A 21315-nucleotide genomic window follows, 5' to 3' on the forward strand; every position below is an offset into this window, starting at 1 on the left:
CTCAAGCGGATTGTGATGAATTGCAGGAGGACCTTGTGAGACTGGAAGATTGGGCTTCCAAATAGCAGATGAAATTTAATGTGGATGAGTACAAAGTGATACACAATGTTAGGTTCTATCTTAGTAATTACCACCCAGGAAATATATTTAGGTGTCATAGTGGATCATACATTGAAAATGTAGGCCTAGTGTGCTGCGGCAGTCAAAAAAGCAAACAATGTTAGGAATTATTAGGAAGGGAATAGTGAATAAAACGGAAAATGTCATAATGTCTCTGTATCGCTCCATGGTGAGACCGCACCTTGAATACTGTGTGCAATTCTGGTCACCGCATCTCAAAAAGGATATAGTTGCACTGGAGAAAGTGCAGAGAAGGGTGACCAAAACAATAAGGGGCAAGGAACGGCTCCCCTATGAGGAAAGACTAAAGAGGTTAGGGCTGTTCAGTTTGGAGAAGAGATGGCTGAGGGGGGGATATGATAGAAGGCTACAAAATCATGAAAGGACTTGAACAAGTTAATGTAAATCAGCTATTTACCCTCTCAGATATTAGAAGGACCAGGGGGGCACTCCATGAAGTTTACATGTAGCTCTTTTAAAACAAATCAAAATAAATTTTTTTTTCACTCCGCGCATAGTTAAGCTCTGGAATTCATTGCCAGAGGATGTGGGTACAGCAGTTAGTGTAATGGGGTTTAAAAAGGTTTTGGATAAGTTCCTAGAGGAAAAAAATCCATAAACTGCTATTAATTAATAAGCAATCGTAGCTTGAGATCTATTTAATGTTTGGGTACTTGCCAGGTACTTATGACTTGGATTGGCCACTGGTGGAAACAGGATGCTGGGCTTGATGGACCCTTGGTCTGACCCAGTATGGCATATTTTATGTTCTTATGAGCAGTACTGGTTTTCTGCAACTAACCCCAAGAGTCAACTTAGCTGGCTGGACTTGGACTAATTATGGCTGAGACGGAGCTTGACTTCACCAGCTCAAATTCGGATCTATACCTCAGAAATGTAGCTGGTGATGTCGGGCACTCTGTGCCTGTTTCACAGTCCACCCAGAAGGGATTGGTAGCAAAGGCGGGAGAAGAGCATAGATGAAGCGAGAACTATGACAGCCCAGTAGGCAGGCTAGGTGGACCGAGCTGTCCCTTTCTGCCAACATCTCTGGTTCTCCGTTACGCTGGGGCATGTGGTACGGAAGGTGCATTACTATGAAGCATGGGAGAACAGTTTCCAGCGCAGCTTGCAAAGTCTCCGGTACTCTGTGCCTGCGTGCCGATTATTCAAATGGGAAAAAGGGCCCGGAATTGTTTCTGTTTGAAAATCTGGTACCAGGGGCTTTCCTTGCTCCCCATTCTGTTTAGGTGCAAAGGATGTAGGAGAAACAGCGTGCAAGGATTTCAGAATGAAATCACTCTGCCTGTCCATCCCCCTTTTCCCTTGGCAGAACCGCATGATTAATCCCCTGCATAGGGAGTGGGCAGCTTTTAAAGGTTTTTTTTACGTGTGGAAATACCTTTAAAGATTTCCCCCATACTCTGGGTGGGGCAGCGCAACCTATGAGGCGAACAAGGCAGTCGCCTAGGGCACCGACCATTAGGGGGCGCCGAAGAGCAGCCGTGGGGGGGCCGAAGTGAGGTAGGAGTCGGGCTGAGACCGGGGTACGGCAGGACCAGGTGGGCGGGCAGAAGGCAGAAGGTTCACCTAGGGCGCCTAATACCCTTACAACCTGCCCTGCCCATACTGCTGAGAGCAGGCTTGTCATGTGCACCTTCCTTTGAGGCATCCTAAGGGAAGCCTGATGTCCGTGTTTGTTGTAGGACAACCACTTACTCCTCCGTTTTTTCCGTCCTGTATGCAGGTGTTTGGCTGCTGGCCCCTCCTCTTGGGGAACTAAGGCTGCCATGCCTCACGGGAACCTCTCTTTGCCTTGTTCTCACTAATGGAGCTTTGTACCTGATTCTGCACGAGCCTCATCTAGCTGGTTTCCCTTTTAGTCTCACTATTTTTGAAAGTCACACGAAAAACTGGAAAAGAGACTTTTCAGGAGGCCTCCCCTTCCAGTGGGCTTAAATCAGCCATCCGTGAAGTCAAGTCGCCATCTGCACGGTGTAGCGATTTTGGGTTGGGGAGATGGTTTTGTTTGTGCTTGCACGTGGAGCATCTAATGGACCCGGCAGCCCAGGTGAGCTGTGAGGGGATTGTTTTCGGGAACGCAGAACGGGTTCTTCCTGGGGGTGAAGGGTAGTGCGCTCGCAGCCGCGGTGACTGTCCATGTGTGTGATCAGGGAAGATAGCGTGCTGGATGTGGGGCAGGGGTAGTGCAATGTAGTGTGGTCAACAGCCGTGGTCCCTGCCCGTGTATGTGTGCTCACAGAGGAGGACTCGAGGACAGAGGGTGTCACAGCAGCGGTCCCTGGCCCTGTGTGTTTGGTCACGGAGCACTGGGAGGCCGAGGGGGCCACAGATATGGTCCTTGCCCCCCCGTGTATGTGTGATCACAGAGGACAGGAGGCGGGGTAGTGTCACAATCATAATCCCTGCCGGAGTACGTATGTAATCAGAGGACCTGCGGGGTGGAATCATAGTCGTGGTCCCTGCCGATAAAGCTAATAGGTAGCACATTTAAAACAAATGTGGGAAAGGTTTTTTTTTTTTTACTTGCCAGAGGATGTGGTTAAAACAGTGTAGCTGGGTTTGAACAGGGTTTAGACAAGTTCCTGGAGGAAAAGTCCATAAACCACTATTAGCTACTGCTTATCTTGATTATGAGCAAGAAGGATCAGACCTATTCGGTGGGATCCTTCTGGGTCCTTGTGACCTGGACTGGCCACCACCAGGGACAGGAAGTTGGGCTTGATGGACCTCTTGGCTGACCCAGCATGATCAGAGGTCAAAGCGGATGTCATGGTTCCTGCCTCCTGCCCTGTGTGTGCGATCACAGAGGACTGGGGGTGGGGGAAGGTGGTCCTAGCCATGGGTCCCTGCCCCTATGCGTCTGATCAGGGAAGATGGGCTGCTCTAGGGAGTCTGTGTGATCCCAGTGCTGTTCCTGGTGGGCTCTGCCTTTGCGACTGCCCCCTCCATTGGCATCCTTTCCTCCCTTCCATGTTTTCCCCTTATATCCTTGTTATTCAGAGGGGGATGCGGTGGGGGGGGGAGAATTGTACTTCCCGTGCAAATGGAGGTGGGGTCATCTGAAACCAAAGAATGATGTGAATAAAAGTGAAAAACGTCAACCTATCCCACTGCCTCCATGCATCCTCTTGTTTTGTGCATGTTTAAATGGAATGTTCCGATTATAATGTGGAAGTGATTTTAAAGACGAGCGGAGGAGAAAAAAAAAAATCAATCTTAAATTATTGGCTCTGGATGAAGCCCAAGGTTGCCGTGGCAACAAGCCTTTTACAGCATTGTGCTCCTGGTGACCCTGAGGTTTGCATCCTGAGGATTTCTGCTAATATATATATAAAAAAAAAAGGGGGCAACGAAGGCGTAATAAAGGATTTTCTATTTTATGAACAGTGCATGTGTCTGTGCTGTTTTTCTCGCCCAAATGTGAGGAAGCGGCAGTGTCTCCCGGCCCATGAGGCTTGCAGGCCTTTGCTGAGAGAAACGGCGCCTGCCTTCCCTGGCCACAGATGGGACGCCGTCCACCCAGACTGCTGTGGGATGGCCCTCGCCGTGTGCGCTGAGATCCCGCCAAAATCCGGGGGGGGGGGGACAACAAAAAACCCTTCTGCACTTTGCATCAAAGGCTCGATTTTTCATCTTTGGGTTCTGGAGTGTTAGGGGCTGAGTGTTGCAGCATTCTCTGCAACATTTCTCTAACGCTGTCTTTCTGATGTGGCTGTCCCAGGTCCGTGGATGTTACGTTATAGGAAAATATTGTATCTGAAATAATTTTGCAGTGTTAAAAAAAAAAAAAAAAAAAAAGTTTCCTGAGCCCCCCCGAGTCTCCCTCGCACCCTTTCTAATGATGGTGATGTGCTAGCATAATGGCCGTTTTCTGGCATCACATAGACAGGTTCAAAGCTCTGACATTTATGGGAAACGGGACAGTCTTCCTTACAATTAGGGTATGCCATGCCATGCCTTCCTCTTTTCCGTTGCCCTACGGGGCTTCAGTACTCGCAGACGTAATACATTCTCCGGGAGCAGTCGTTGTCCCACCACTTGCCATCGTCGGAGGACACGGAGATGCAGTTCTCCACTGTGCCCCCGTTGGGCTGAGTGACCAGATGGTCCTTGTACCAGTTGAAGAAGGACACACGATGGCCGCTCTCGTACAGGTACATCCCTTCGGAGCGCTGGTCGTTGATCCCGATCCAGACGGGCCAGTTGAATGGGGAAAGGGCGTCGTGAACGTACTGCGCCAGGGCCGCGTACTCCTGCTGGTCTGCAGGCATGGCCAGGCTTCCGCCTCGACCGTGGCACAGCTGCTGGGCCGCGGCATAGCTTTCAAAGTGCAGGAACAGCAAATAGCACTTCCTGGTAAACCTCCTTCCCTTCAGGCAACCTGACAAGGAAAACAAAGTCAAGATGTCTGACTTGGCAGTCTTGTTCAGTAGCTCGGTCATTAATAGAGAAAGGGCAGGGAGAAAGAAACAAGGTAGCTTAAGAGTTAAGAGAAATGTGCTAGTTGGAGACCTACGGAGCATAGACCAGGCAGCCCACCACATGAGCCGGCGGAGCTAGAGGAATCTTGGGGAACCGAACATACAGATGCTAAAACTACAACAGACTCAAAACTGTGCTTCATTATAGAAGGAAACAAAATGTTCTTCTCTACTCATGCCTGCCTCGCCCCGACTTCCTCAGCAATGCGTCCCCACCCCTGCCCTGGAAGCAGACCTCTCTCAAGAGTCTCCACAAGTACCTAATCCATAGCAGTGCCTGTAATGAGCTGCAGCGTTACCTTCCAGCTGGCCTATTTGTCTCAGGCTCCTGGTGTTCATTTCAGAGAGGCTGCTAATGGTGTCCTGGTTGTCGTCGAGCTTGGTTCGGAGTTTGGCCACGTTCTGCGACAGCTGGGAAAGCTTAACATCCATGCTGTGAAACTGAACGTTGAGGCGATGAATCGCTGCGTCCATGGCACTTAACCTGGAGACTGAGCAGAGGGAGGGAGTGGTTTAGGGAAAGAGGCAGAGGACAAGAGGACTTTAGTGTGGGCCCAGCTCTTGCACAATGATGGTGCCTTACTAGCCAGGCTCGGGTGCATGGCTCCAGGGTTTCATAGTGGCCCCCCGTTGGAGGATTATCGCTGCATTGACTGGGAGAGCCTCTTCCTAAAAGATTCCCCTGAGTAGTCGGCGACCTCTATCCCTATGTCCCTCTCCTTGCTTGAGTTTTCACCGACACCCACGTACACAGAAATTGCGTTTGCTTTTGAGCTGGTCGCCTGCAGTAATGAAGCAAAAGGAAACCCCAGTGGAAGGAGTCTACATTTAAAGCGTGAGAGCTGATGACTGCCCCTAGGGACACCGTCCTTGGGTATGCGGGGGCCTTCCATGGAAGTGGTTCTGGGTGCCCTAAATATTGAAGACTATGGCCAGGTCAGTGCCAAACTGGCGTAAATCTGATTATAATGGTGCTCTGTGTCGCACTAGTTTAAAAATCTTTAGGCAGGAAGGTGGGACAGCTACAGCCCAGCCATGACGTTGTCCTGTGGGCTCTGACCAGCCTCTCAGGAGAATTCGCAGGGCGTGACTCGGAGGAGTACCATCACGCCGAAATGAGCTTTTGGCAAATTAATATCCCTGCGGTTGTTTACTTGATCTCTCTCCGTTAAATTAGTCCCATACTGATGAAAGAGAGTGTCACTGAGATAATTGGCAGTCTGCAATTATTATTGAGGGGAGTGCGGGGTGAAATCGGCAGGGAAGGAACTGACTTAATTCCAGATGCTGTTACCACCCTGGAATGCAACCTCTGCACCACAACGAGAGGAAAAAAGCCATCTTGGGTACAGAGAGGGAATGGAAGAGGCGCACACTGCCAGTTAAATAGGAATGTCGCTTCCGCAGAAGGTATAATTACAAGGTTACTAAACAGAAACCAAGAAACAGCCTCCAAGCCATGCGCGGGGAGAGAAGGGGATGTGCCCTGCGTTTGGAGGACTCCATAGCACAGATCTTGAAGACAGAAATAAGGAAATTACTGTTCAGCCAGGCCTGGATCTACCAGCGCCCATGTCTGGCCCTGGTTAATGTATTTCTTTCTCACATTTATAAAACCACCCCTCCAGCGAGGGCTCTGGGTGAGAACAATACAGAAAATAGCCAGTCGTGCATTCTGATTGCCTCTTTTTATGTATTGTGTAGGAGCTTAACTAATGCATGGCGGGGGAGCCTGTCAGTCCGTCCGTCCGTCCATTGCATATGTAGGCGTGCAGGACCTGCACGGAACAAGGCATGCTCTCCTTGTAAAGAACGCACGAGGCCGCTCCTCTCCCAATGTTTGAATTTTCTGTAATGGCGTGTGTCAAGAGGCCATGCTTGATGTAACACCTGCCTCTAGACTACGAGATGCTCAGAAACCCTTGGGCCAGGACATCATAGAAAGCAAAATTCTGATGGCCACCTCTGCAGGACTGACTGTGGAAAGGATGGCATGGATGCAGCTATCCTATGCGAGTGCCTCTGGTTTACTTCTCTTGGAAGTACAGACGTAGCAGAGTAGACCCTGGCCTGTCCAGTTCCTGTCCACAGTGCAAGGAATGTATCCCTGTTACCAGACATAGAGTGACCGCTTGTAAGATCTCCCTCCTTATGTCCTCTTCCTCCATGAAACCCTACCGTCTTCAGTAGCTGACATTCAGGTTCCCTGATTTAACTAACACGTGGCCCTCCTTCCCTCTCATGTGTAACCACAAACCTCCCAAGAAACAGCCACCCACCCCAGTCTGGCCACTGCCCAGACATCCAAGCTGCCAGGCCCCCTGCCGTCTTTCCGGACGATGTCCCACCACCAGCAAGCTGCTGTGCTGACCTGGCTGCTAAGAGGAACTGACAAAGCCATGGGACCAACCTGGGATATTAAGGACGCTCGGGGGGGGGGGGGGGAGTTCTAGTGCTTTTCCCAGTGGTTGGCGTAAGCCCTCCCCCTTGCCAGCACCCTGCGTAGGTGTGTGGGTGAACCACTGGGCTCAAGGTGCTCGTGGTTACTCACAGATGTAGGAGAAGTTGTCCTCTGCGGCTGCGGTTGTTGGGAGAGCGGTTTGTCCGGGAAAGCCATGGCTCTTGTCCCCCTCCTCCACGTTCCCTTGGCTGCCTTCAGCTCCTTCGGTCCGATTGCTGCTTGCCTCTGGCTCGTGCTCAGGGTGGCCCACTGGGCTCTGAGCAGCCGTTTCTGGAGCCTCTGGCCTTCCTTGTGAGATCTGTAGGTGGATAACAAGCGGGGGAGGGTTGGGACGGAGCCCTACGGTTTATTGGAAGGTCTGGAAGATGGACTCTCTGCTGGCTTTTCCTCTGCCCCCCATGAGCCTTTCTCTCGCTCCTCTCCCACCTGAGAGCAGTGCGGGTCTCAAAGTAACCCCGGAAGGGCGGGAGTCTCTCCCTTCACCCCCTCCAGCAGATGACCTGTGCTATAGTTTCCCTTGCCAGGATATATTTACATATGCTCCCGGGTATTTATGCATAGATCAGGTTCTTGTACCGTGTATAAGCTTTCAGCAAGGCTCACAAACAAGGAGTAATGCTCAGCTTGTATCAATTAGAGTTACCCCCAGCCCCTCTGCCACTCTGCCGTTGCCTGTAAGCATCATAATTTGCCTTCGAAAGACAACTCTACAAGTGCACCGTCCAATCCAGGCCCTGGGGGAAAGCAGGGAAGTGTCACCCTTGGCTGCCGAGATGGGCCGGGCGTTTAGTTTCAAAACCCTTTTTACTTCCCATCTCTCGCTGTGTCTCAAATCTGCATCACTAAAGCCTGCTAAAGGGAGAAGCCTTTCTCTTGCTCTGAGCTGCCCTTTTGCTGGCGCTGCTGTTCGAGGTTTTGCCTCAGTGGCTGGCGGTGTCGGTAATAGACTTTGAGCGACTGGGTCTCTTTGCAGGGAAGCAGTTCTCCGTTTTGCCCCCCCCCCCCCCCTCCCCCCCTTTTCGCTTCTCACCGTTTCCAGAAGGTGCTTTTGTTTCCCTGCTCCCAGGCCGAGCTCTGTGGTCTCCGCCGCGTGGCCTGCAGGGATCCAGCTCTGGCCCACCAGCACCAGGAGAAGCCTCCCCCAGATCATTGCCGGCCTGCTGAAGTTTGCAGTCCGTGTGTTGTGCAAAGAAAGGAGCCCCCCCCCCCCGAAAGAAGGGAGTCTGGCTCTGTCCACCGCTCAGGGCTCTGTGTTCTTGCTCCTTCTCGCATACAGGAAATGGCAGCACATTTTCCTTCCCAGGAGGCTGCTGTCCCAGTGCCAAGATGGAATTTGTGGGCTAGTGACTGTGGTCTGGGCTGGTGAAGGTGGGGGGAGGGGTACAAGTGCCCACAGTCATCTTTCCTTCCTCTGAGGAGTTCTGTTTCTCCGCAAACACCCCCCACCCCACACACACACATTCATAGACAGAAATTATTGAATTATTTCCAAGCTCGGAGAAATTCCGTTTAATGCTGAAAAGTTCCAGCAGTCCTGCAGAGAAAAAAAACCTCCCGCCATCCTTGGATCTATCTGCACTATCGGAGGCGTGTTGGACTATTTCTTCTCGCTGCCTTTATAAGCTGGAGTGGCGACAGCTTGTGTGTCGGGGCTGGGCTGGGATATTAACCCTGTGGGCATTGGAGAAGAGTAAAGGATGTTAATCCCAGCGATCTGGACCATTTCCTAAAACAGGCGGTGCCATCCAGTGTCCCCCCCGCAGAACACCTCGCTAGTTGCAGAAATCGTGTTCCTTTCTCAGACATATGTGCCATTAACTGATAACCTGCAACACTTTGTAGAAAGTGCTAGAAGTAATAGAATCTGTTATCCATCGCTAATATCGTCGTCTTCTTGCCAGAATGCATGAGAAGGGTGTGATTTGCTGCCATTTTTTTTTCCTACAAATTCCCGTCCTGTTACTCCTTTCTACCTGTCAGAGTGGGAGAGAGTAGTAAGCTGAGGAATGGGGCCTTGCCCTTCATCTCGGAGCAAGGCGAGATGGCTGAACAGGGGGCTGGGCTGAGGGGACATGATGGCCCGTTGCAGCTGGCCAATCGCAGCCTTTTTATTGTTTATCGGGTTGCTTTACTTGCCTGCTATGAGACTTTGTAAAAGTCTTCACACCTTTTGTATATTTTTTTTTTCACTTTGCTGCTGCCTAAAAAAGACAAATCAAAATGCATTAAAGTTAGTAGTTTGTTTCACTGACTTAACACAGCATGCTCCTCATTTTCATTGTGAAAGAACAACTATAGAACTATTTCAAAAGTAATTAAGAATTAAAAAAAAAAAAAAAAGGTCTTGATTGGATAAGTCTTCACACCCCTTGCTCAATACTTGCTGGAAGCCCCTTTTGCAGCAATAACAGTCTTGAGTCCTTGAGGATAAGCGTCCACCAATTGCGCAGGGTGGGATGGCACACTGTTTGCATATCCTTCTTGACAGAAGTAGCTCAGACTCGTTCAGGTTGGCTGGGGATCATCTGTGGGCTGCAGTCTTCAAGTCTAGCCACAGATTTTCTATTGTATTCAGGTCTGGGCTTTGGGCCATTCAAGGACATTCACTTTCTTGCTGAGTCAGGTTCTGCTTTTGCTTTGTGCTTAGGGTCACTGCCCTGCTGAAAGGTAACACTTCTCCTTGGTTCCAGGTCTGTGGCAGACTGGAACCCGTTTTTTTCCCTGCATCTACCTGTCCTTTGCCCCATCCACCTTTCCCTCAATCTTCACAAGTTTCCCTGTCCCTGCAAAGCATCCCCCGTAATATAACGCTGCTACACATGTTTTACTGTAGGAATGAGATTAGCAGGGTGATGCACATGTTTTACCCCTCACCTATAATCACTTCACATTGAGACCAAAAGTTTGCACTTTGGTCTCATCAGACCTCGAAACGTTCTCCCACATGCATGCAGTGTCCCTAAGTGTTTCTGTGCAAATGCTATGTGCCACGTCAGATGGCTTTTCTTCAACAGTGGATTCCTTCTTGCCACCCTCCTTTGCAGGCCATGTTTGCGTAGTTATCTTGAAATGGTGGAACAGTCAAGATTGTCTCCAATCTCAAAAAAAAAGAGTCCTGTGTAGTCGTTTTAAAGTAATCTTAGGCCTCACAGTGACCTTCTGCAGCAATTTCCTTAAACCGTAGCTACTGACTTTGGAAGGACAGCCTGACCGTGACAGTGCCTTATTGTAAAATGTAAAATCTATAGCTACAATTAAAGCAGTTTACAAATTCACATACACAATAAAAATCAAACGAAACCCCTCTTAATAATCTCTTCTACCAACAATGCCAAGTTCCAACCCTTACCACTAGCCCCCAGAGAGAATAGCTTGGATAGACATCCATATTATCAAACTCTTAAAGGGGAACAGGTAGACCTTAACCAGCTTCTGCAATTTAAAATGATTCAGTTTGCCCCTTAGTGTAAATAGAAGAGAATTCTAAATCTGCAGAGCCATTGCTGTAAACGTACGTTTTTAATGATGGTTAGATTTAAACCTTTGCCATGTGAAAACGGTAGGAAAATACCCTGGGAAGATCTAAACAGCTGCTCAGGCTCATTCCTGGCCAATCTATCAAGCCATTGCACCTCATACACCGCAACACCAAACTCAACTTAGCTCTCTTGGCTGTCAGTAACCAATATAAAGATGTCTAGTCTTCCCACAGGAGATAGAGCAGCTTTTAAACTAGAAGAAGTTGGGAAGCCAGCAGTCGCTCAGCAGTGCATGGTTTGGAGGGAGGTATTTTCGAAGGATGCTAATAAACAGGGCATCTCAACAGGGAAGTTCCAATAAAAGCAAAGGTAGCCATGTGCCTATAAGTAAAGAATCATGTGAGCTAAAGGATTCTAAATTATCCCTGTCAACTGAAAAGCAGGTTGTTAATACAAAACAAAAAAACACACTTTGAAATATCTGTATGCCAATGCCAGAAATCTAAGAAGTAAGATGGGAGAATTAGAGTGTATAGCAGTGAATGATGAGACAGATATAATTGGCATCTCAGAGACCTGGTGGAAGGAGGATAACCAATGGGACAGTGCTATACTGGGGTACAAATCATATCGCAATGACAGAGAGGAGCACTCGGGAGGAGGTGTGGCGCTTTATGTCCAGGATGGCATAGAGTCCAACAGGATAAACATTCTACATGAGACTAAATGCACAATTGAATCTTTATGGGTAGAAATCATGCTTCATGGTATTCTGTGGAAATATGTACTAAAAAAGAGCAGTACGGAAGGTGAAATATTGGCGAAAAAAGACAGGATAAGAGGTGTCCTGAAAGAGTACTAAGAGAAATTGGCTAGGATCACTAGAGCGGCCTCCCAACCACGTGAAGATTTTAATATTGGACACGCTCTCACTAATAACACTGTCCCAATGCAGCTTACCTTGTCTTTCTTAAAGAAGACATCCCTATTAACGTCATCCATGCCCTCTAATGTTGGCATAACTATGGTAACCTATACCTCAGGTTTAGCCAAGCATCCTTGAAACACTTTTTCTCACACTACTTCTCTGGAGGCATCTTCCTTTTTGAATGCACTGAAAGATTCTTACTGTGTTTTCAATATTTGTTCCACAACTCTAATTAAAGTGCTGTGCTCTGATGTAAGCGGTTTTATTGCTAGTAAATAAACGTGTCTTTAGAAGAGGGATCCATCCCCCCTGCCTTGAAAGCTGCAACAATTTGGCCTTTGCTTAAAAATCCAAATTTGAATCCCTTCGATGTAAATAAAAATTATTGCCCAATTTCAATTTTGCCATCAATTTCAAAGATCTTGGAAAAAATAGTCCACAATCAATTGCAAGATTACATTACTGAGCATAACTTCCTAGATGAATATCAATTTGCGTTTCGCCTTTGCCACGACACAGAAACTGTTCTATTATCCTGTTTTGAAATTATTCAGAAGGGGTTTAACACAGGTACTAAGTACTTTGCTGTTTTCTTGGATATCTCCACAGCTTTTGACACTATATTCTTTTGGGACTGTGGGAACGAGCAGTGATTCCTACAAGCCTGGAGACAAAATAGTCTGATTCCAGCCTTTCTTAAAACAGTATAATTTTATTACAGCTTCACACATGCACAACAGTAGACTGTCTTCCCTTCAGAATAGTGAACTCTCTTTACTTACGGTTCAGTACTGCTTCCCTCAGTATTCACAGTTCAGCTTCGGCTCAGCTCAGTGTTTGGACAGTGTTACGTTACAGGAGCTGCCTTCCTCCTGGAGACCCGGGCCTGGTTTGGTTATCCCCACCTGGATTCCAGCTCTCTTATTCCTCAGTCTCTGGTTACACCCTCTGAGCCCCACCTGCCCATAGTGCATACTCTCCTTAAGGAATTTAAAATGGACCAGACATCTAGCCTGGTCCTGCATAGGTAAATAGGGGAACACTCTTAACTTTTGGGAGGGGATCTAACAAATTTTCTGGAGGATTCCTCAGCCAATGTAATTGACTGGGGAACTTTATTGGTTAATTTCTATAATATTTCTGATATAAATTCAACTATGAAAAAATACTTTAATAGATACCCAACAAATTTTCTTGGAAAGCAAATAAAAATCTTTCCGGATCTAGCAATCTCAACTCAACAACGGCGTAAAGCCTTCCTAGTTTACCGCCAAGAAGTTTCTTTCTATGGGGTTTCTCATTTGCATTACGTTTCCCTTGCAAATGTATAGTAAAGAGACAGGAAGATATATATATATATTTTTCACCCCAGACCAGTTGAATAATTTCTTAGAACCATTGAGAATACCTTCATCTACCCCAGTGTTAACTTAGAATGGGAATGATGTATAGGAAAGCTAGTTTTTTCTTGATTATTCTTGTCTTATAAATACTCTCCCAGTATCTGATGAAACTAAAACCCTCCTCCAATGTTGATTGATAATTAAAAATAGTATTAGCATTTAAGGTGATACTAGATATATATTGTTTAATTTGAAAAGTTTCAAACTATACTATTGTATTTCATATGCAATAAGTGATTTATTGTATTATTTTGAAAATGAGAAATAAAGATTTAAAAAAAAAAAAAAATAGGGGAACACTAAGGGCACTGCCTCACAGGGATGTTTAGAGTCTATGGGATTGCCTGCAGTTGTTCTTGCTTGGTTCACGTCATACCTCTCTTCTCGTTCATTTTGTGTATCTATTGGAGATGCTACATCTAATCTTTATCTACTCACTACTGGTGTGCCCCAAGGTTCATGCCTAGCCACCACTCTATTTAATATCTATTTGACTCCACTTTGCTTGGTTCTTTAGAGCCTGGGTGTGGTATTCAGAATGTGCGCAGACAACATATAGTTCTTTGTGCCTATCAGTGAAACATTGCAGTTGATCTTCAAGAAGTTCAACAACTGCCTGAGCAAAGTAAAGAAATTGGCTCACTATGAACAAGCTGACCTTGAATCTTAACCCTGAAGTTCTCTTCTTAAGCCGCACAGCAGTTTCAGATTTGCCATCCACCTTTTCTTTTGAAGGCTAGCTTCTCCCTATGTCCATGCAAGTACGTAATTTAGGGATTCCTTTTGATTCATCACTGTCATTGTTACCACAAAGCAAGTCTATAATTGACTCCTCTTATTACAAAATGCGGATGTTACGCTCTGTTAAGCCATACCTATGTCCAGCAGACGTTTGTTTAACTAAGCCCTCGTCCTATCTCCTCTGGACTATTGAACACACTCTATTTAGGTCTCCCGCTTTCCTCTCTTAAATCTTTACAGTTAGTTCAAAATTCTGTTGCTCGCTTAGTAACTGTTGTTTCTTCAAGGGATCACAATACCCCCCTCACATGTAAAACTTCATCGGCTTCCAGTGACTTGGCGTACACAGTTCAAGGTATTATGCTTAGGGTTGAAATGTTTGTACAGTCTAGCCCCACCATCTGTTTCTTCCTCCATTCTGTCATGTCATATCCAAACTGCTCTTTACGCCCTTCCTCAGGAAGTTGGCTTGAGTTAGCTACCCCTGCCAAGTTTTTACAACTTCTCAACACTGGAAGAGAATATTCAGTGCAGCCGCACCTTTCTTATGCAATAAGCTACCTGCCTTGATAAGGGCTGAGAAGAATTTGCTTTGTTTTAGGAAGCTCTTAAAAACCCATATGTTTTCATTAGCATTCAATTAGTTAGGTGGCTAATTAGCAGTTACACAGTGTAAAAACCTCAATTCTTTGTAATATTCTTTGATTAAGAAAAATTTTAATGTAATTTTGAATGTATTTGTTCAGATTGATTTGTATAGATTGTGTTGTTATTTATGTCTATGTGTGTTATATTGTAATCTGCTGAAATTTATGGATCAGCAGAATATACATTTTTTTAAATAAACAGATGGTCATTTTTCTCAGTGGAAAAAGATAAACAGTGGAGTGCCCCAGGGATCTGTACTTGGACCGGTGCTTTTCAATATATTTATAAATGATCTGGAAAGGGGTATGACCATTGAGGTGATCAAATTTGCAGATGACACAAAATTATTCAGAGTAGTTAAATCACACATGAGGATTGTGATAAATTGCAGGAGGACCTTGTGAGACTGGAAGATTGGGTGTCCAAATGGCAGATGAAATTTAATGTGAATAAGTGCAAGGTGATGCACATAGGGAAAAATAACTCATACTGTAGTTACATGGTTAGGTTCCATGTTAGGAGTTACCACCTCAGTGTGCTGCAGCGGTCAAAAAAGTGAACAGAATGATAGGAATTATTAGGAAGGGAATGGTTAATAAAATGGAAAATGTCATAATGCCTCTATATCGCTCCATGGTGAGACCGCACCTTGAATATTGTGTGCAGTTCTGGTCACCGCATCTCAAAAAAGATATAGTTGCACTGGAGAAGGTATAGAGAAGGGCGACCAAAATGATAAAGGGGAATGGAACAGCTCCCCTATGAGGAAAGGCTGAAGAGGTTAGGGCTGTTCATCTTGGAGAAGAGACAGCTGAGGGGGGGATATGATAGAGGTCTATAAAATCATGAGAGGACTAGAATGGGTAAATGTGAATTGGTTATTTACTCTTTTGGATAATAAAAGGACTAGGGGGCACTCCATGAAGTTAGCAAGTAGCACATTTAAAACTAATCAGAGAAAATAATTTTTCACTCAACGCACAATTAAGCTCTGGAATTTGTTGCCAGAGGATATGGTTAGGGCAGATAGTGTAGCTGTGTTTAAAAAAGGTTTAGATAGGTTCATGGAGGAAAGGTGCATTAACTGCTATTAATCAAGTTGTCCTAAAGAATAGCCACTGCTATTACTGGCATTAGTAGCATAGGATCTACTTAGTGTTTGGGTACTTGCTAGGTATTTGTTGCCTGGATCGGCTACTGTTGGAAACAGGATGCTGGGCTTGATGGACCCTTGGACTGATCCAGTATGGCAATTTCTTACGTTCTTATGTACTAATTGGGCTATACTTTTCTGAATTACTGTAATTTCTGGGTAAGACAAACCAGTAACCTTACTAACAATGCATTGCTTTAATCCAGCGGTTTTCAACTGGTGTGTCGCCAAGCACATGCAGGTGTGTTGCCACACTGCCCGGTCCCCCGCTGGTCCAGCTGCCCTCACGGCGATGGGACGCCTTTCTCAAGGCCGCGAGGGTTGGAAGAGGAGGAGTCTGCTGCTGTCACCAGTTGTTCTTTGGTAGGGGGTGGGAGAGAGTGAGTGAGCATATGTGTTTGAGACCCTGTGTGTGGGTGTGTGAGAGAGACAACATGTATGTAAGTGCGTGACTGAGAGCCTGTGTATGACGGAGAGCCTGTATGTGTAAGTGAGAGCATGTGTATGTATGATTAAGAGCCTGTGTATATAAGTGAGAGAGAGAGCATGTGTGTCTGTGATTCAGAGCCTGTGAGTGAGAGGGAGAGCACATGAGAAAGTGTGTGATTGAGAATCTGTGTGAAAGAGAGCCTGTGTGTGTGTTTGTGATTGAGATCTTTTGTGTGTGAGAGAGACAGCATGTATGTAAGTGTGTGACTGAGAGCCTGTGTGTGTGAAGGAGAGCCTGTATGTGTAAGTGAGAGCATGTGTATGTATGATTAAGAGCCTGTGTGTATAAGTGTGAGAAAGACAGAGCATGTGTGTAAATGTGTGATTGAGAGCCTATGAAATGAGAGAGAGAGAGCATTGTATATATGTGTGTGATTGAGCGGGGAAAGTTGCAAACTCTCCCCCCCCCCTTCCCTTTCCCCTGCTAATTCACAAGAATCTCAGCGCATCTGGAAATCAAACGTTCCCAGGTATGGAGAGCAGAGCACCTTTTTTTTATCATTATTTTTAATTGGATCTTTGTGTCTGCTGTTTTGAAATATTTTATTGATGTCTGGAAATTTTTATATAAGTTTTTAATTATTGGATATTCCATTCATCTGCTGTTTTGAAATAATCTGTTCTTTTTGTTAGTATGGTTTTACTGCTATTGATTTTATATTTCTTGATTTGTTTTATGAGGACTGGTGATGTTTCTCTTTTTCCCTTGTTGCACTGCATACAGAGCTTCCGGCTTATTGTGGTTTCCAGTTCAGTTTCGGTCTGCATGTCTCTAGTTATGCTTTATGATCTCTTTATTCTTTGTTAGGTGACGCTTGGTCCGTTTTCCTAATAGGAGGTGTATTGGTGTTTTAAGGCCTGGTGTAATATTTTCAGTGTTGCCTTTTCTTAGGTAAGATGGTTACTGTTTGAGAGCTGGAAGTTGGTGCTGTTTTGGTATGGGAGGTTTACTATTTATGCAATTTCTGTTCAGAGAGAGCACTTATCTTTCCCTTGTGTCATTCTTAACAATAAAATTAATACCGGGCCTTTATTTTTTATTTCCGCTGTGAATTGTAATGAGCAGTGTGGCACGATGGTAAAAAGGTTGAGAACCGCTGCTTTAATCTAAAATCCCTATAACTACAGATAGGGCTACAATTTTCCATGCGTTTGTGTCCAAAAAAAGGCGGTAAGCAGCGTAGTCTTTTCAAATTCATATGTGTCCGTTTACACTCCTGACCCACAAAAGCCTCCAGTGGTGGGACCTGAGAGTGCCCTCAATCTGTAACTCTGAATAACATTTTCCTGGAGTTCTTTCGGCACGTTTTGACCTTTTGTTTCAAATTCACTTCATACAACAGAAACAGCTCGATTCCTCATCCAGGAGTTATTCAGATCAGCCCAGCTCCTGTGACTGGACGCAGGTGGGCTCTAAGGAACGTATTACGGGCCTTGTGAAGGCAGTTTTCAAACTGGAGCCCATTTGGGTTTGCTATGACAACACAGTGCTTGCAATTGTGACTTTTTAGGGGTTTTTTTTTTTATTCTTAATTACTTTAGAAATAGTTCTATAGTTCCTTCACAATGAAAATAATAAGAGTATGTTGTGCAGCTCAGTGAAACAAACTCCTACTTTAATGCACTATGACTTGTGTAGTTTAGAAAGCAGAATTGCAAATTGTCCAAGGGTGTGAAGATCTTTTACAAAGCACTGCATTTGTCCTTCCTTTATGAGACTGCCAGCCCTCTCCCCTCCTTTCACTGGAAACTGTGCAGACACAGCCAGACCATCCTCAGCATGACTGCAGCAGCATTCAGCAGTATTGTCACGTGCAGACCCTACCGTTCCTGTCAGACTCTCCGACACCTCTGTGTTTCTAGTCCCTTGTCTTGAACTTTGAGGAGGCACCATGTTTCCCTGGGTTTGAAGCCGATGTTGGCCCCCGCGTACTAATCGTTCCTTTTGGATAATTTGATTGGACTTCTGAGATGTTGTTCCTGCAAGTGCTGTGTTGCTGTAGTGAGCACAAGGGCAGCTTTTTCTGGCTGCCACCAAAGTTTCCCATCGTTGCACCCAGATGTGTCCCTGAACTCTGATACCTGGTAGACGTCACTTTGGTAGTAAATGGAGCAGACGGAGGCACCGGGAACGGTTCCCTGTCAAGTGATGGAGAGCAGTGCAGAAAGCATGGTGGCACAAGGGGGCACTCAAGTTCCACTCCAGGGAAACTTGACATGAGCATTCAGCAGTTGGCATCCTGCCAGGCAACTTGTAGCCTTCAGCAGAGCAGATGGAAACTGGATGTTCCCTGCTGGACATGTAGGCTGCAAAAGGGGGACCCATCAGAAGCAGAGTCAAGGTGGAAAACTGGACTTTGCCAGTAAAAGTAATGAGTAGAAAGTCTGCCAGAGGCACGTGGAGCGAGATCAGCTGGGGCACACGGAGAATGGGACCGCAAGCATATTTGCTGGCATCAGAAGGTGCCAAAGAATGAGCGTAAACAGCCACAAAGGTTTTCCACTGTCAAACTTGGTCAGGCGTTCCTAGGAATAGAAAGAATTGGTGAGAATCTGCCAGCCTGCACAGGGAAAGAAGCAGCACAGTGTGCAAGGCAGAAGAAAAAATCTCTTTAAAGAGTTGAACCAAAGTAAAGCAGGAGGAGAATGTAGAAATAGAGTGGGCAATCGAAAGACTGCCATCGATTGCACAAAACGTGACATAGGAAAGGCTAAGGAGAGGTGAACGTAAACCTAAAGATGAGACGTGGCTCACTGCAGCGCAGGACAGTGACCTGTGGAGCAGATGGTTTACTGCCAGCGTAGAAAAGGCTGGTAAAATGGGCACATGCAGATTCTGTAAAACAGATCATCTCATCATGGTGGGAGGTGCTGATGCCCGAAAGCCTGTACACAAAGTAGCATGATTCATCCACTGAAATGCTAAACCTTCTAATGTCGGACCAGAGAAACACTGGCATCTTGACCCTGACATGATTGCAGAGAATAAAAAAGCTGAGATCTCCTGGGACATTCTATTCCAAGCACTAAAGAGCTCCGTGCGAGAAAACAGGGAATTGTGGCTAAAGGAGAAAACACAAGAATGGCATTGCTAATAGAAGGGTTTTACTACATATGGAGAGAGAGAGAAGATCCTCAAATCCCAAGAGCTGTAATCAGTGACCAGGAAAACATATTGGGTGCCACTGGTCCAGTTAAAAAGAACTTCCAAGTACTCTGTGTTATGTTGCCTGTACATATTACGCCATACTAGTTCTACAAGGAAACTTTCTTTAACACAATACAAGCATTAAGAAATAGCACTACCAGATAATTTGAGATTGTACCCTAGTTTAACAGTGACATTCATTCCTCCCACAGTATGCAAAAAAAAAAAAACCCCAAACATGTTTCAAGACAATATCCCGAGAGAATACTGTAGATGGAGCCTGAGGAGAGATGCCAGCTGGGGAGTGCACAAAATGGATATCATGGCCTGAGGAGAGATACCAGCTGGGACACAGACGGAGTGAATATCATGGCTTGAAGAGAGATACCAGCTGGGACATACAGAATGGATGTCGTGGCCTGAGGAGAGATAGCAACCAGGATATGCACAGAATGGATGTCACGGCCTGAGGAGAGATACCAGCTGGGATGTGCACAAAATGGATATCACGGCCTGAGGAGAGATACCAGCTGGCGTGCATACAGAATGGATGTCATGGTCTGAGAGATGCCAGCCAGGATGTGTACAGAATGGATATTATAGCCCGGGAAGAGATAGCAGCTGGGGCACATACAGAATGGATATCACAGCCTGAGGTGAGATACCAGCTGGGGTGTGGACAGAATGGATGTCACAGCTGAGAGAGATAGCCAGGGGGTGTACAGAATGGATGTCACGGCCTGAGGAGAGATAACAGCTGGTGCGCGTACAGAATGGATGTCATGGTCTGAGAGATACCAGCCAGGATGTGTACAGAATGGATATTATAGACCGGGAAGAGATAGCAGCTGGGGCACATACAGAATGGATATCACAGCCTGAGGTGAGATACCAGCTGGGGTGTGGACAGAATGGATGTCACAGCTGAGAGAGATAGCCAGGGGGTGTACATAATGGATGTCGCGGCCTGAGGAGAGATAACAGCTGGTGCGCGTACAGAATGGATGTCATGGTCTGAGAGATACCAGCCAGGATGTGTACAGAATGGATATTATAGACCGGGAAGAGATAGCAGCTGGGGCACATACAGAATGGATATCACAGCCTGAGGTGAGATACCAGCTGGGGTGTGGACAGAATGGATGTCACAGCTGAGAGAGATAGCCAGGGGGTGTACAGAATGGATGTCACGGCCTGAGGAGAGATAACAGCTGGTGCGCGTACAGAATGGATGTCATGGTCTGAGAGATACCAGCCAGGATGTGTACAGAATGGATATTATAGCCCGGGAAGAGATAGCAGCTGGGGCACATACAGAATGGATATCACAGCCTGAGGTGAGATACCAGCTGGGGTGTGGACAGAATGGATGTCACAGCTGAGAGAGATAGCCAGGGGGTGTACATAATGGATGTCGCGGCCTGAGGAGAGATAACAGCTGGTGCGCGTACAGAATGGATGTCATGGTCTGAGAGATACCAGCCAGGATGTGTACAGAATGGATATTATAGCCCGGGAAGAGATAGCAGCTGGGGCACATACAGAATGGATATCACAGCCTGAGGTGAGATACCAGCTGGGGTGTGGACAGAATGGATGTCACAGCTGAGAGAGATAGCCAGGGGGTGTACAGAATGGATGTCACGGCCTGAGGAGAGATAACAGCTGGTGCGCGTACAGAATGGATGTCATGGTCTGAGAGATACCAGCCAGGATGTGTACAGAATGGATATTATAGCCCGGGAAGAGATAGCAGCTGGGGCACATACAGAATGGATATCACAGCCTGAGGTGAGATACCAGCTGGGGTGTGGACAGAATGGATGTCACAGCTGAGAGAGATAGCCAGGGGGTGTACAGAATGGATGTCACGGCCTGAGGAGAGATACCAGCTGGTGCGCGTACAGAATGGATGTCACGGCCTGAGGAGAGATACCAGCTGGTGCGCGTACAGAATGGATGTCATGGCCTGAGGAGAGATACCAGCTGGGGTGTGCACATAATGGATGTTGTGGCCTGAGGAGAGATACCAGCCAGGGCGTGCACAAAATGGATATCATGGCTTGCAGAGAGATACCAGCTGGGACATACAGAATGGATGTCATGGCCTGAGGAGAGATACCAGCCAGGGCGTGCACATAATGGATGTTGTGGCCTGAGGAGAGATACCAGCTGGGGTGTACGCAGAATGGATGTCATGGCCTGAGGAGAGATACCAGCCGGGGCATGCACATAATGGA

The 21315-nt window shown here is 46.5% G+C and overlaps 1 protein-coding gene across 1 annotated transcript; it reads right to left on the bottom strand.

Moving 5' to 3' along the window:
- Positions 1–784: 784 nt before the first annotated feature.
- CLEC11A (C-type lectin domain containing 11A) lies at positions 785–8548 on the bottom strand. Its single transcript, XM_029585345.1, has 4 exons — positions 8117–8548; positions 7177–7384; positions 4925–5116; positions 785–4525 (listed from the first exon to the last, which is right to left on the bottom strand). The coding sequence occupies exons 1-4, from the start codon at positions 8234–8236 to the stop codon at positions 4131–4133; spliced, it is 915 nt and encodes a 304-aa protein (XP_029441205.1). The 5' UTR covers positions 8237–8548; the 3' UTR covers positions 785–4130.
- Positions 8549–21315: the final 12767 nt, after the last annotated feature.

Source organism: Rhinatrema bivittatum, chromosome 19 (assembly GCF_901001135.1).
Source record: "Rhinatrema bivittatum chromosome 19, aRhiBiv1.1, whole genome shotgun sequence".
NCBI lineage: Eukaryota > Metazoa > Chordata > Amphibia > Gymnophiona > Rhinatrematidae > Rhinatrema > Rhinatrema bivittatum.